The 15,830-nt window shown below is 46.3% G+C and overlaps 1 protein-coding gene and 1 pseudogene across 1 annotated transcript; both read left to right on the top strand.

Moving 5' to 3' along the window:
• The first annotated feature begins 3,538 nt into the window (after nucleotides 1-3,538).
• Nucleotides 3,539-9,024, top strand: LOC119530965 (disintegrin and metalloproteinase domain-containing protein 29-like). Its single transcript, XM_037831615.1, has 2 exons — nucleotides 3,539-5,710; nucleotides 9,019-9,024. Exons 1-2 carry the CDS (start codon nucleotides 3,539-3,541, stop codon nucleotides 9,022-9,024), a joined length of 2,178 nt encoding a protein of 725 aa, XP_037687543.1.
• Nucleotides 9,025-12,664: 3,640 nt separating this feature from the next.
• On the top strand, nucleotides 12,665-13,638 carry LOC119530966 (annotated as a pseudogene).
• The last annotated feature ends 2,192 nt before the right edge of the window (nucleotides 13,639-15,830 follow it).

Below are 15,830 nucleotides of genomic sequence, written 5' to 3' on the forward strand. Positions count from 1 at the left end.
TAGACTTCAAATGCAGGGATGTTTTGAGAGACAAAGAAGGCCACTACATACTAATAAAAGGGGCAATTCAGCAAGAAGAAATAACAACCGTAAATGTCTATGCACCCAATCAAGGTGCCACAAAATACATGAGAGAAACACTGGCAAAACTAAGGGAAGCAATTGATGTTTCCACAATAATTGTGGGAGACTTCAACACATCACTCTCTCCTATAGATAGATCAACCAGACAGAAGACCAATAAGGAAATTGAAAACCTAAACAATCTGATAAATGAATTAGATTTAACAGACATATACAGGACATTACATCCCAAATCACCAGGATACACATACTTTTCTAGTGCTCATGGAACTTTCTCCAGAATAGATCATATGCTGGGACATAAAACAAGCCTCAATAAATTTAAAAAGATTGAAATTATTCAAAGCACATTCTCTGACCACAATGGAATACAATTAGAAGTCAATAACCATCAGAGACTTAGAAAATTCACAAATACCTGGAGATTAAACAACACACTCCTAAACAATCAGTGGGTTAACCCTGACCCCGACCCCTGACCCCTGACCCTGACCCCTGACCCCGACCCTGACCCCGACCCCGACCCTGACCCCGACCCTGACCCTGACCCTGACCCCGACCCTGACCCTGACCCTGACCCGAACCCCGAACACGAACCCCTAACCCGAACACGAACACGAACCCGAACACGAACCCGAACACGAACACGAACCCTAACCCGAACCCGAACCCGAACCCTAACCCTAACCCGAACCCCGAACCCTAACCCGAACCCGAACCCTAACCCGAACCCGAACCCGAACCCGAACCCGAACCCTAACCCCGAACCCCTAACCCGAACCCAAACCCGAACCCGAACCCTAACCCCTAACCCGAACCCCTAACCCGAACCCGAACCCGAACCCGAACCCGAACCCGAACCCCTAACCCCTAACCCCGAACCCGAACCCGAACCCCAAACCCTCACCCGTACCCTCACCCCTCACCCTCACCCTCACCCTCACCCTCACCCGACCCTCACCCTCACCCTCACCCCGACCCCGACCCTCACCCCGACCCCGACCCCGACCCCAACCCCGACCCCAACCCTGACCCGACCCTGACCCGACCCTGACCCTGACCCTGACCCTGACCCTAACTAGAGATAGTTAGGGGCTTGTTAACCAGTCGAACATCTTTTAACCCTCTCACCTCCTGGGTTAGCCAGGAAATGGGTCTCCATCTTCAGATGAGCCGACTACAACCCAGCTGGTTTGCTCCCCTGGTTCTGTGTCTGCTGCCAGGCTCACGAGTCCATCCCAAGCCTGCAAGTGCCAATTAAATAAAATTGTTTTCCCCTAAGTGCTGGGTGAAATTATTAAACATGAGGGTGAAATTATTAGTCTCCAAAAATTAAGTTGCCCTCTGGGAGGACTCAAAGGAATTATCAAAATGAGTTACTGTCAAATTAGTTGTAAAGTGTAAAGATTAGGAGAAACTGGAAAACCTAGAAGGATCCTGCACTGACATGACCTCGAAGGTGATTTAAAGCTTTCTCTCAACTTTGAAGAAAGTGAAGTGAATCACACTGGCGAGGGTGGTTTTGGCAAGACGATGAGGAGCAAGGGTCACTGGACTGGGACTCAGGTGGCTTCTGATCTGCATCAGAAGGTCGTCACGAACAAAGTCCACTGATACGCTTTAAGGTCAATTTGAACGCACACAGCAAGTATTGCTTTTTAATTCCCCGGCTTTGACCGTTTTTTTAGAACTGCTGGCTCAGGTAAGAGGCTCCCCCGCCTGGACGTACTCCGGCAGCACCTGCTTTTTTTGTTTGTTTTGTGTTTAAGGCAGCAAAGGCCCTGGGGAGGATTCCTAGCCTGGGCGTAAGGTTCAGCCTCATCTCCCTGGAGGTGCTGAAACGTTTTTCCCTGTTCCAGGGCAGAACGGAGGTCCCCAAATCTGTAGGGACACGCCTCCACTCCAAGGTCTAAAGACCCAGCAGGTCCTGGCTCAGTGGGCAGGGGTGATGGACCGGGAGTGGTGGCCTGAGCAGGGGCTGCCCACACTGGATGAGACCAGCCTGGTCTGTATGGTCTCATGTCTTCTTGGCCTCTTCTCTCCATGTTTTTGTTGAGGGCTAAAGTGCTGAGAACCTTAGACGGAAGGATCAGCTTAGAGGAGACCACTGTCCTGATTTAGTTCTAGGCTGCCTGGGTCTGCTTTCCCTGGGCAAACGCAGTCCTGATGGGAAAGCCAATGTCACCACTTTATTCACAGATGTCATTAGATTTGGAGGAAATTTACAACCATGCTGTTTCCTTGACTGGCATTTCCCCATATCCCATGCCCGCCTGACAGGCCAGCCCAGTATGAAGCAAGCCACTTCCATACCCTGGACTGGGGCCATGTTGGAAGCCACTGCATTATCCTGTGGGTGACTTTTGCAGCATGTCTCTATGACTGAAATTAACAAGGGTCATAACTGACATTTGACTTGATACATTGCCTTTGGTTTATGGATGCCCCCCAAATTTCCCATGAGAAATAGGACAAAGAATAAGAAATTGTGGACTGAATAATAGAGTACAACTCAAGATGCCGTATCAAGAAGATCTCATCATAAATGATGGAAGTTCACTTTTCCGTCACCTAGCACGTCAGGGGTGGTTGCGCACCGGGCAATGGTCTGCGTCTAAAGATCAGACCCGCCTACCAAGTCCCTGTCATGCCCTTGGGTGGCTGTTGTTTCTGGGAAGTCTCCGTATTGGAGCTGTCTCCTGTCCTGAGTGATTTTTCACTTGCAGTGAGTTGACTTTCACCGTGTCGGGTTTATTTGGATTCTGGGGAGTGCCCAGGCCTCCACATGGGTGCGTTTCTGGAGCAGCAGAAAGATCTGACTGGCAAGGACCACAAAAGGAGTTAGATTCTTCTCTCTTTTGCTGTGCTGCCACTTTCTGCCACTCTGCACCTCACAGCTCCCTTCATAGGCAAGGGAATCAAATGGAGGCTGAGCTGCCCCCAGGCAGAAAGACGTCCCTGAACTGGTGGAGCCAAATGAGCTTGTCTGGCTTCTTCCAAGACCTCTGACATGGAGCTGTGGCCTCTGGCCACAGAAACCCCCATTTCCTGAGCCCCAAGGTGAATGTAACCACTGAAGTGCAAATGCTTTCCAAAAAGTCTCCTTCCCGAGATTGTTCAGAACTCCTGGGCATACCTAGAGCCAAACGCACCGGCTACTCCACCCTTGCCTTTCATGGTTTTCACCCAGAGACCTGACTCTCTTACCTATTCCACCCAACCCCAGGGATGACCCGGGTCCACCCACTGCCACACCCAGTGGTTGTGACCTAATAATAATGCCCTCTGGTAACCAGGTGACCCACCCAGGCGTGGGAGCCCAGAGCCCTGATCAGCTCTGTGTTGCCTGTGAGGACCTCCCTAGGGGACGTGTCCTCAGCTGATGGTGCAGACCAGGTTCCCTGAGTAAATGCCCTTTACCCATTCTCTTCAGACAGCATCACGTGGCTAGGGCATGAGGCTGAAAGAGGACCGGGGGACTCTCAGGGGAGGTCCCATCTTGCTGCTTGGGCTGTGGGCACTCCTGGGTCCAGTCCAGTGTTCTCCCGGCCGTCCCTTGTGGCGCTATATCTCCTCTGAGGTGGTGATTCCCAGGAAGCAGATGCACCGTGGGAGAGGCATTGAGGTGCCAGGCTGGGTGTCCTACAGCCTAAAATTTAGCGGCCAGAGACACGTCATCCACATGCGACTCAAGAACCTGTTCAAGCCCAGACATCTGCCAGTGATGTCCCAGGATGACCAAGGAGCCTTACAGATGGACTATCCCTACGTCCCAAGAGGCTGTTACTACATCGGCTACCTGGAGGACATTCCTTACTCCCTGGTCACCGTGGACACGTGCTATGGGGGAATTGAAGGTATTATGAAGTTGGATGACTTCTCCTATGAAATCAAACCTCTCAAGGATTCCCTCAGGTTTGAACACGTTGTTTCTCAGATAGTGGCAGAAAGAAATGCAACAGGGCCTTCATATAGACCAGGATACAAAGAGGATACAGACTCCTTGTTCTCTGCAGCAAACATCAGTGCAGCCCCGAGGATATCTAGTAAGTACTTTTCGTCCCATCCATTCAGTATAAAAGGACTTCCTCAATGTTCTCTTTCAATGTATAGTGTATTCAACAATTTCACAAATTGCGTCCACTACATGGTTTCTTTTACTAGTCTAATTGACTCCCTTATATGGGGTCTTCATGGGAGGTACATTATTTATGGTTTGATCATATATAATGCAAAGGATCCGGCCCCTCTAAACAATTACAATGTGCCAGGAAGTCCATTTCATGCATATTTTTCAAGAAACATCTTTCAAACAATTAATCCCCATTCATCTTTCTTGTTGGATAAAAATGGACCTCGTGACTTTGAGTTTACTGCACACCGTTCGAGTATATGCACAGCAAACAGTCTAGTAATGGTTGGCCAACTAGGCAGACATTACTTTTTGATGTCTACGCTGACAACACAGCATGTTACAAGAACTATTGGGGTGGTTTATGATGACCCTTCTTGTTCTTGCCAGAGGAGGACCTACTGCATCATGACCCAATTCCCCGGAATGACAGATGCATTCAGCAACTGCACCATCAAGCAAATTGCAGAAATATTGCGTAGTGGAACTTATTGCTTATATAAATTGCCTGAGCCATTTATGAATGCAACTCTAACAGAGATTCGTTGTGGGAATGGCAAAGTGGAGGCAAGGGAGCAATGTGACTGTGGCTCCCTCAAGCAATGTTATGGCAACCCCTGTTGTGAAACTAACTGCAGACTGACAGCTGGGAGCGTTTGCAATGTGGGAGAGTGCTGTACAAACTGTACTTACTCCCCGTCTGGGACACTCTGCAGACCTATCATAAACATATGTGATCTTCCGGAGTACTGCACTGGGAACACCTTTCAGTGCCCTGATAATTTTTATCTGCAAGATGGAACCCCATGCACTGAAGAGGGCTACTGCTATAGAGGTAACTGCACGGACCGCAACATGCACTGCAGAGAAATATTTGGTAAGCAGGCTGTGAATGCTGCAGACATTTGCTATCAAATAAACACTAAAGCAAACCGATTTGGACACTGTACGAGAAATGTGGAGGATCCGAATTTTTTTGCATGTGCAGATGAAGATGTTAAGTGTGGAAGGTTGCAGTGCAGCAACATCACTCAACTTCCAAGGTTGCAGGAACATGTTTCATTCCATCAGTCCCTCATCTCGGGGGCCTTGTGTTTTGGATTAGATGAACACCGTGCGACAGAAACAACTGATGTTGGACTTGTGAGAAATGGTAGCCCCTGTGCCAAAGGAAAGTTCTGTAATAATACCTATTGCAATGCAATTATGTCTGCAATTAATTACGACTGTTTGCCTCAGAAGTGCAGTTTTAGAGGAATTTGCAACAATCGAGGAAACTGTCATTGCCACACCGGCTGGGAACCTCCACTATGTCTACGAACAGGTTCTGGTGGAAGTGTAGACAGTGGGCCCCCTCCAAGGAGAACCCGGGCCATAACACCACGTAAAGAATCGGTGACTTATTTGAGAGTGATCTATGGTCGCATTTATGGCTTGATATTTGCATTCCTCATTGGGTTGGCCACAAATGTACGCGCTATCAAAATTACTGAAGTAGAAAAAGAGGAAGAAAAAGAAGCAGCAGAAGCAGAAGCAAAAGAAGAAGAAGAAGAAGAAGAAGTAGTAGAAAAAATGCCAGAGAAAGATATGGAGAATGAAAAGTAATAAGAGAGCAAAATAAGTCAGCCCCCTGATTACTGTAAAAATGCAAGACATACTGAGAAGGAAGATATGTGGGGAATTTTCATCACAGTTAAAGAGACTGCAAAACTTAAATCAAGATTTTATAAATTCAAGAAATACAGGAATCCTGTGTGGGACTGGAAGAATTGACCATTTTGAGATCAGTGCTCTTTGAGAGATCCATGGCACTCACTCTGAAATAAATTTTTAAAAATCACACATGGATGTGGTCTACATATTTTTATAAGGTGATAGAAGCTCAAACTGAACTGAATTGACAGAAAGACCCGAGTCAGCATCGGAGTCATGCCTGGAGATTTCTGGGTCCAGAATTAATGGGAATTGGCCAGAGGCTCCTTTGGGGGCACATTCATTCTCCAAAAAGGCGTTCTTGAGAGTGGAGGTTTTCCTTATTCTACAAGTAATCAGTGCTTCTCTAAAGCCAAGGTGGGTTTAGGGGTTATTCAGAATCCCCACTGCCTGCTGCTTCCTGCTGTGGAAGGGAAGGGGGTGCAAATCCCCACCCAGCACAGGCTGTACTGACTTGGGGTGCACATGTCCCACGGGAGCACCCAGGGCCAGAGATACTCTGGAGACAGTTGGGTGGATGTGCCGCACAACGGCGCTGGACGAGTAAGGACAATGGAAACTGGTCTTTCAAAAGGACAGGACTTTGAGTGTGGGAGACCAGACCATATTCCATTAAACAGAAAATAAATTGACTTTTTTTTCAATGTAATTCATGTACATCTATGAAATTACAGCCATATCATCCTCAGAAAACCACTTTAAGGCTATAGTAATATTATTTCCTTTCTTTTCTAAATGCATGTACAGTTAAATATTACTTCCCTCTAACTACATTGTTCTGAAAATCCCTCTCCTGCAAATGCATCTTGATATCATACTCGAACATTCTTTGAGGTGTAGCATTTGATCTATATTTTGCACACTTCTATGGCATTCTGTCTCTCTCTCAACATACTCCATTATTTTGTAAGTGAATATAAAAGTGAAATTTTAGTGTGCGATCAGATGAATTAAATGCTTACTACAATCTGTCCTTTGGACTTGAAGGTTCCCGTCCGCGTTTCCTTTCTCCCTCACCTCACACCTCGCACTGATAAAATCCCCTGGGACTCTCACGTGGGATGCGTGTTGGGTTGTCAGCATTACGGAGGGCGATGATGACAAATAAAGAATTCACTCTTCAAGGTGTAATGGGTGGTCTGAGAGTATTAAACTCAATGTTATTTAAAGTTTAAGAATAATAAATACATTCACTAACACAGATCTGATTTATTTCTTATACAAGACAAATAAAAATTCTGTCAACCACAAGAAACAAAAAGAAAAGCATATGTAAATATTTCACTTGGGGGAACCTTCATCCAATGTAAAGTCTCTTTCAAGAAATTAGACATTAATTTTATTGAGGTTGCTAGGCTTCTGCTTGTAGGGTTTTAAACCATCCACTTGATTTATCCTTGATTTAGACAAGCAGGGATGCAACATAGCAAACACAGGAAAGAGAATTGAAAAAGAAATCCTTCCTTAGGCAACGAGACGTTAAAATGCCCCCAGATGTAAGGGTCCCCCCTGCTCTTCTCCTAACCCCCTGCAGCCAGAATTTCCAGGCCTGGGATGCTGCTCCTTGGGTCCACAGAGACCCTTCCCACTGGGAAGAGGACTGTATGTGTGTAGGAATTTAACCACGTCTATGAACTCGTCTGACTCCTCCACACTGGGTGTTGGCATATCACTGTGGAGACCTGCAAGCCGGGCCTTCTTGCTTTTATCTCCTCATTTATCATGGACAACAGGGATTCAATTGCCTTTTCTAATTCTCTATCAAACTGTTCCTCTGAGGATTATGTGCTACATGACATGTCCCTAAGATGGGATATCCCTTTGCCCTTGTTGGCACTATGGTCTTTAAGTCATGTTTCTTGGTCTGAAAACAATGTTAGCATTGTAATTTGTCACAGTATCTTCTGTTCCAGCCATTTAAATATATTGTGGGCATTTGAATCTATCACCAAATTTGCAGAGCCCTGTCCAGATGCTCTGTTCTTGTAAACACCCATTTACAGCCTCAAGGGGCTGCCGTCATCAATCTGACTTGCCAGCTATGTGCCTCTGCCTGTTACTCAATTCCAAAGCCATCTCCACGATTTTTGGATGTTTGCTACATGCCCCCTCCCCCATTTCTGGTATCCTTTAGCTAATTAAAACGAACTTGGAGATTTTTTTTTTTTAAGTACAGGTATATTCTCTTGATGTGCTGGTGGTTAGAAGTCTGCGATCAGTTTGGCTGGTATGAATTCCAGGTGCCAACAGGGATGCATCTCCCACAGAGCCTGTCGTGGAGAAGAGGTTCCTCCGGCCACATGGCAGTGTCTGCTGCTCTCTCCCTTCTCTTCTGGTTTCACTGTGGCAGCATCTTGCTTCCATGACTTTCTTTTTCCTCTCTGTCTTCATTCTGGTTGTAAAGGACTCCAGTAAGAGGATTAAGACCCATCCTGAATAAGGTAGGTCACACCTTAACAGAAGTTGTCTCATAAAAAGTTCCTTACAATGGATCCACACCCGCAAGAATGGATTAAACTTAAGAACGTATTTTTCTGGGGTTCATACAACTTCAGTCCACCACAATAGGATCTTGTTTCAGTCATCACCTTCCCTTCCCTTCCCGTAGTAGAAGTTCCCGTTTCCCGTCCGCACCCCAGCTGTGACTGGTGACTGTGGCAGAGGGGGCTAAAGGCACGTGGCCAAAAGGGAGAGTGTGGTGGACTGCTGTGGCAGACACCAAACATGGAGAACATTAAAGTTAATGTCACTTGAAGTTTAAGAATAATAAATATATTCAGTAACACATATCTGATATATTTCATATGCAAGAAAAATAAAAGTTCTCCTGGCCCCATGGATACGGAAGCTCTAACCCCTGAGACTCAGTGACTAAGCAACTACTGGGCCAGGAAAAAGCGGGGGGCCTAAATATTGTGCTACCATCTCCTAAAACACCAGAGGAGGTTCCTAAGTTGTTTGGGAAATATATGACTCCCAGGCAACATGCATGGGCCCCACTTGGTGGTGGTGTTTATCAGCACGCTTAGCCCTAGTGCTGCACTCTGATGGTCTGGGGACTGTGCCTAATGATCCTGCCACCCTCACAGTCATGAAAGCACACCCAATTGGGACACTCTAGAAAGGGTCAGTGGGTTTCAAGTCCAGTAGTCTTACCCTCTCCACTACAGGTACTGATGTTTTCAAGTTACCTGCAATAAGATCAAATTCTGGGGCTTCCCCCCCACCCCATGGTACTGTCCCTGCCCATCAGGGTGATAAAAGCCACAATATCTCCTGAAACAACTAAGGGGTTCACGCCTACAACCAAATCCTCAAAGAAGGACTCGAAAACCCACTGCCTTCCCATATAATTGGCCAGTTTGGCCAGATTTAAAGCCTCTGCCAATAAACAACAATTAACCATCAATTACATCAGTCTTAAGGCAAAGCCCTGCCCATCACATCCCTTATTCCTAACTTCATATAATTAATAAATGATATACACAGACACAAGGGTGATTGCTTCGCTATGACTGATTGGCAAAAATGATTTACTCAATGACAATACCAAAAAAAATTTATAACCCCTGCTAACAAGACCTTAAATGTTTTTGCTTTTTGTTTTAAAGCAAAAAACCACTTGATAGGGCCCTACATAGATGACACCTGATTAAGAGGCAACTCAAAGGGGGGCCTCAAGAGGGCCCAGCCACACTCACACACCGTTTACGGGCACAAGGCAGGGCGAGAGCTACCCATCAGGTCCTCTAGGCAGAGCCTGATTCCCACCTCGGGCACTAAGGCATGCACAGCACCTGTTAGGGTCATTCGTGTTCTGGAGGTATAGAAAGGGTCAGCAGCTTTCAAGTCCAGTTTCTCACCCTCATTACAGGCCAAACGGAAAATCACTTCTGAATCTGCTGCTCTCCACTGGCGACAGCCCCAACAATGCACCTTAGACTTGGCACTTGGAACAGGCTCTTTTCTCAGCCATGACCCTTGCCCCACTGGAAATGCATTAGGGCGCAGAGGCCCTGGCTATCTCTAATTATCCCTCTTGGAGTCTTTGGACCAAGCATGCAAACAATGGAGCCTTTGGTTTTTCAGAGTAAGAGGCTTCCCTTGTCTGCTGCCCAATATAACCCATTAGAAAGGGCAATTCCCAGCTTCTTATTGGGCTCTTGTAAAAACATGGGTGCTTACAAACCACAGCCTGTCGGACTGTGCACACGGATTCCCACAACGCCGTGGGTGAGACAGAATTCCCAGGCAGCAGCTCAGCACAGCCGTTGAAGCCTCACTGGTAAAATGGAAATGGCACCTCCAGGAGAGGCTGAACTTGAAAAACAGGGCCTTCTGGAACTGCAGGAGGATGTGGCTTCCCCCACGGGTATCCCCTTTCCCTTGGACCTTGAGACACGGGCAACGGTGACCCCATTGCCTCCCCCTCTGACAAGTAAGGAGACCCTTGGGACTAACTATCTGGCATGGAAAGGAATTCGATAGATCTACCTAATGGTAATGCCATCATTGTACAGAACGTAGCTCACTCGAGGGTCATGCATTCCAAATGTCCTTGAATTTCCTATTAGCCCTGAGGCCTGGGCTCTTCATAGTCCACAGACAATGAGGGAGTCCAGTTAGCCCTCCAGCATGATCTGTACTGACAGTTCATCACTCCACAAATCTTCACTGATTCTTGGACAGCAAGGAGGTCAAGCCAATGGTGACAAAATAATTTTTTCAAACAATGAAGTCCCTTGTGGGTTTTACACATTTGCAAATAGCTCACAGCCTTATCTGTTTCCACACTTGCTAACTAACCACACTGAAGTCACTGTTCAATGGCATTCCCGATAAACCATCTACAGTCGACTCCTACACAGCATATCAAGCAGGAGCCTCGGAGACTGCCCACTCAGGCCCACCAACCTTCCCCTACCAGCTGAGCCCATAGCATCTCAGCCTCCAAGTTGCCCTGATAGGGTGTGCATATAAAAACGGATAGCCTCTAGGCCCATCGTTGCCCAGAACAGTTACTAAGGGCAGTGACTTATGCTCCAAAGCCAAGCATTGTCATCCCATAGATTGGGTCTCAATCCGTGTGGTAGCGATATACTTTTCCCCCAAGCCCACATTAATTACAAAGACCATTTCCCATCACTGTCGGAGCAACCAGGAAATAGAGATTATTGCTCCCAAACAAAGCAGAGTCTGGATAACATTTAGAGGTGAAGTAAAGCTATGTGTGGTAGATGCTGGTCACATAAAAAAAAAAAAAATGACCTCCTTTATTCTGCTAAGAGTGCCCGTTAACACATGCAAGGGAAACACCAGGCACAGAACAAGCCTGAGAAAATCACCACGCAACCTCTCAACAAGGGAGAAACAACACCAAGTCTGTCTGTTATGATGCAAGTAGCAAGTTCAGAAGCCACTCCTTGTTGAGTGGTGTGATGACAATGTCCACCCTGGCTCTGGGTTTTAGTATTTTTGTTGGATGCATGGGTCATAGGCTCACTTACTGTCCCGCAAGGCCTCACCATGCAGGCCCAGGAATGCTCAAGCACTCCTTGGATACTCCTAAATTTGTACCCAGAGATGAGACAGAGGAGATTGCTGGTTGTCTGTCCTCAACCACCTGAGCCCAGCAAGCTGCTCAGCAGGGCTAATGACCCAAGTCCTTCCAACCCTCATACCAGTGCCACCAGAACATAAAAGATTCTCAACCCAGGCATAACCTAAATAAGATTTTCATCCAGCACCAATAGCTTCATGAGTGTAATTAAATCAAACCTGCATGACTAATCGTGCTCCACCCCAGCTTCTGGACACACTACTGTAAGACAAGAGCTTAGATTGCAAAGAGGGCCCACAGAGTTAGCACCCAGATGGCAGACGAGTGTGGACAGAACACATTCTTTCTGAGGGGGGAAGTGCAGGGGCTGTGTGGGGACACCCAGCCAAAGCCTTTGCCAGGTCCATCCCAGATGACCCCCTAAATTCATGGAGCTCTGGGATGACAACCGTTTTACAAAACCTACAAAGACATCAAGACTAGAGCTCCCCAGAGGAATTTGAAAGCTCATGACCAAATTCCCCACACTTTATGGATTGCTGCTTGGGAGGGATACCCACCCCCAGAGATGGCCCCTGGTGATCACCCTCTTGTGTTACATGAGAATGCCCAGCCCACCAGTTCACCAAAACAGAGGGGAGCACCCAAGACCACCACTGAGGGTCACACTGCTGACATGGCACCACCATAAATCTCAGCTCAAGCCAGCTAATGAACCTGAAAGCTGCATTTAGAAATAAAAAAAAAAAAAGTCAGGCTCCTACCTGGATAAAACGACAGACTGGCTTACCATGGGCCCCTCCTCCTCATGCAATGCTTGTCACCGTGTGTTGTGTCTCCCATGACTGTAAAGCCTCCTTGCACTCTGCCACTCCCTACTCGCAAGCTAAATGCTGTATCTTTAACATCCCACAGCAGGAACAGCCTTCCAACATGTAGGGGACCACGTGCTTGCCCTCGGTTCCTTTGCGCCAGCTCTGGTCCCTCTATGTGCTACTAAGGGCTGATGCATAACAAATAGATTCCCTAATCACCTGGCCTTAGAAAGGGCCATAGGAAACACCTCCTGCTGCATATCAATAACTCCTGCAGGTCAAAATTAACACACAAAAGAACGCTCAGAAAAGTGAGGAGCACGTTTCTTGCTTGCCTCAACCCACCTCTTCAGCCTAGCCATGGGGAGCGCAAAGGAAGGCAGTAGGCGCAAGCCAAGCGGGCCCGGACCGCTGGAGCCCGTGCTACAGGGCAGCCTCCTCACCTGCAACATGCAGGAGCACAAGGCGCAGAGGAGGCTTACAGCCTGCTCAGCAAATACGGCGACCACAGGATGGGGAAAACGTTTACAGGGAAGGATCAGTAACCCTCTGGAAGTGAGGAAGAAGACAGTGATGTGGAGGCTGCCTTGAAGAAAGCAGTTGGTGACACTAAGGCATCTACAGAGACAAGTCTAAGAAGCTTCCAGTCAGCGGAGAGTGGAGTCAATCATCTAGGTCTGAGTACTGCTAAATATCAGGACACTGGGAACACAACCTGAGACACTGGTGCATCAGAGTCTCCAGGACATGTACAAAACCATGAAGAAGAAGACTGAGTTATTCTACAAATGTTACCCATTTCTGGTATGTGCAAGCCTTTCTTAGAGGATATGAAAAATATGCAGAAACATTTTTGGAACCCTGCTTTAAAGCTCCAAATAAAGGACATTTCAGAGAGTGTATAAATCTCAAAGTAACAGTCACATGAACAGACAACAAGTTATCAAAGAATTGTCAGGAATAGTTGGCAGCCTCAATTTGGAATATAAAGTGGATTTTACCAACCAACTGTGCTCAGTGGTAGTAGAAATCATCAAAGCTGTCTGTTGCCTGAGCGTGATGAAAGATTACATGTTGTTCAGAAAACACAATATCCAAGAAGTGGTAAAGAGTGCTAAGGACCTGTCACAGCTTAATCCAAAGCAGACAGTGCAAGCAAGAAATAGGAAAGAAGCTATATTGGAATCTGGTGACAAATCATGTCAAAATGACCCAGCAGGAGGAAAAAATAACCGGCAGGTGGTACCAGAGAATAGTGAAGAAGTGGGGCAGACAGAAACAGTCTGACACAGTTACTGAATGAGGGAGGAGCTAAACCTGAACTTGCGAGTTAAGTCACAGAAGAACCCAAGTCAAATGACCTCTCACAGGAAAAAAAAAGCCAGTGTTAGAGATAGCTACTGCTATCAAAACTTGGAGATGAAGGTCTGAGTAATGCTAGAAAAAATTTACCTTTATTGAAGACCTGCCTGTGCAAGAATATTAAAACAACAGCAGTAGCAGCAGCTAAAATCTGGACAGAGCACATAGATCTCCCACTACCCACCAAATCCTGTGAACGGGTGACTGCGCTAAACAGTGAATGGCCAGGGCACTTGCAGGAAAACTGTAGGCCAGTTTTAAAGTAACAGGATTCTAAGATTTGAAAGGACTCTGGAAAACTCACGTTGCCAAACAAACAAAAAACCAGATTAAATAAAATTTACAGTGAATATACCCAGCAAACATCTGTGTTTGCAATTAAATACTATGTCTGCTACTACAAACACACATACTTCAAACCATATACAGGTTTTAACTCTGTGGGGTTTTGGGAGACAAGATGAGGGAAGTAAGAGGAAGGGGAAATCAATTTTGTTTTTTTTTTTTAATTCTATCCATATAAATATATTCATAAAAAACAAAAAAGAAAAGGGACCTTAGGATAGCAAGGAAATAGAATAGAGGAGTGTGGGACCCTCCCAATTCCACCTGAACAAAGAATATGGAAGAAATTAATTTCAAGGTGGGAGAAGAGGTAAGAAATGATGGAAGAGCATGGGAAGGGTAGGGAAGCAGAGAGGAGCCAAATGGGGACAGAGAGGGGACGACGGCAGGGAGAGAGGCGTCCAGTGCCTGTGTCCCTCTTCCCGTCCGCATTCCCACTGTCTCAGGTTCCAGTTCAGTGCCTGTCTCCCGATTTTCTGCCTCTATCAGTGGTCCTTCTGGAGCCCTCGACCCCTCTTCAACTTGCCCCTACCTTACTGGGCCAGTTCCTTAGTCCCTCCTCCACTTATCGGGAGCTGGCTCACTCCAGGAGCCTCAGGTCATAGTTCTTTTTGGCCACTTGACATTTGAAGTGACTTGCAGAGTTGTTGAGGTGAGGGGAGGCATTTTGGGTAGCCAGGGGGGTTGGGAAACACAGCCACGATGGTGTACGAGGCAGAACGGTCTGCACGGCGGCTGTGCTGGGCAGTCCCACTGTTGTCCCGCCAGCCCCCACCAGGCAGTCCCTGAGTATTCTTGAGCCACCGGACCTTGGTGACAGACAGGGTGAGCCCTCAGGGAGATCTGTCACCTCCAGCACCCGCACCTAGTGGCAGCATTGTTATTGGTGTGAGATGATATCTCACTGTGGTTTTGATTTGCATTTTCCTAATACTGAAGGTGAACATTTTTTCATGTGATTTTTAGCTATTTGTATTTCCTCTTTGGAAAAATACCTTTTCCTATCCTTTGCCCATTTTATAATTGCGCTGTTTGTACTACTGTTGTTGAATTGTAGGATTTCTTTATATAGGCAAGATATCAGTCTCTTAGCAGACACATGGTTTCCAAAGATTTTCTCCCATTGAGTTGGCTCCTTTTCAACTTTTTGACAAAGTTTTTTGAGGCACGGAAGCTTTTGATTTTGAGGAGTTCCCTTTTATCTATTTTTTCTTTCACTGTTTGTGCTTTGGGTGTAAGGTCTAAGAAGCTACCTCTTAAAACTAGGTATTGAAGATGTTTCCCTATGTTATCTTCCAGGAGTTTTATGGTACTATATCTTTTATTGAGGTCTTTGATCCACTTTGAGTTAACTTTTGTATAGGGAGTGAGGTAGGGGTCCTCTTTCATTCTTTGGGTTATGGTTATTCAGTTCACCCAACCCCATTTGTTGAAGAGACTATTCTGTTGCAGTTCAGTGGATTTGGAGGCCTTATCAAAAATCAGTTGACCTTATATCTGTGTGTCTAGTTCTGAGCTCTCAATTCAATTCCATTGATCAATATATCCATCTTTATGTCATTACCATGCTGTTTTGACTACTGTGGCTTTGTAGTAGGATTCAAAGTCTGGAAATGTAAGCCTCCCACTTCATTCTTCTTTTTTAGGGTGTTTTTGGCAATTCAAGGCCCCTTTCCCTTCCAAATAAATTTGATAACTAGCCTTTCAAAGTCTGCAAAGTAGGTTGTTGGAATTTTGATTGGAATTACATTGAATCTGTAGATAAGTTTGGGTAGAATTGACATCTTAACAATGTTTGGTCTTCCTATCCAAGAGCACG

The sequence above is a fragment of the Choloepus didactylus genome, chromosome 4 (genome assembly GCF_015220235.1).
Source record: "Choloepus didactylus isolate mChoDid1 chromosome 4, mChoDid1.pri, whole genome shotgun sequence".
Taxonomy (NCBI): Eukaryota; Metazoa; Chordata; class Mammalia; order Pilosa; family Megalonychidae; genus Choloepus; species Choloepus didactylus.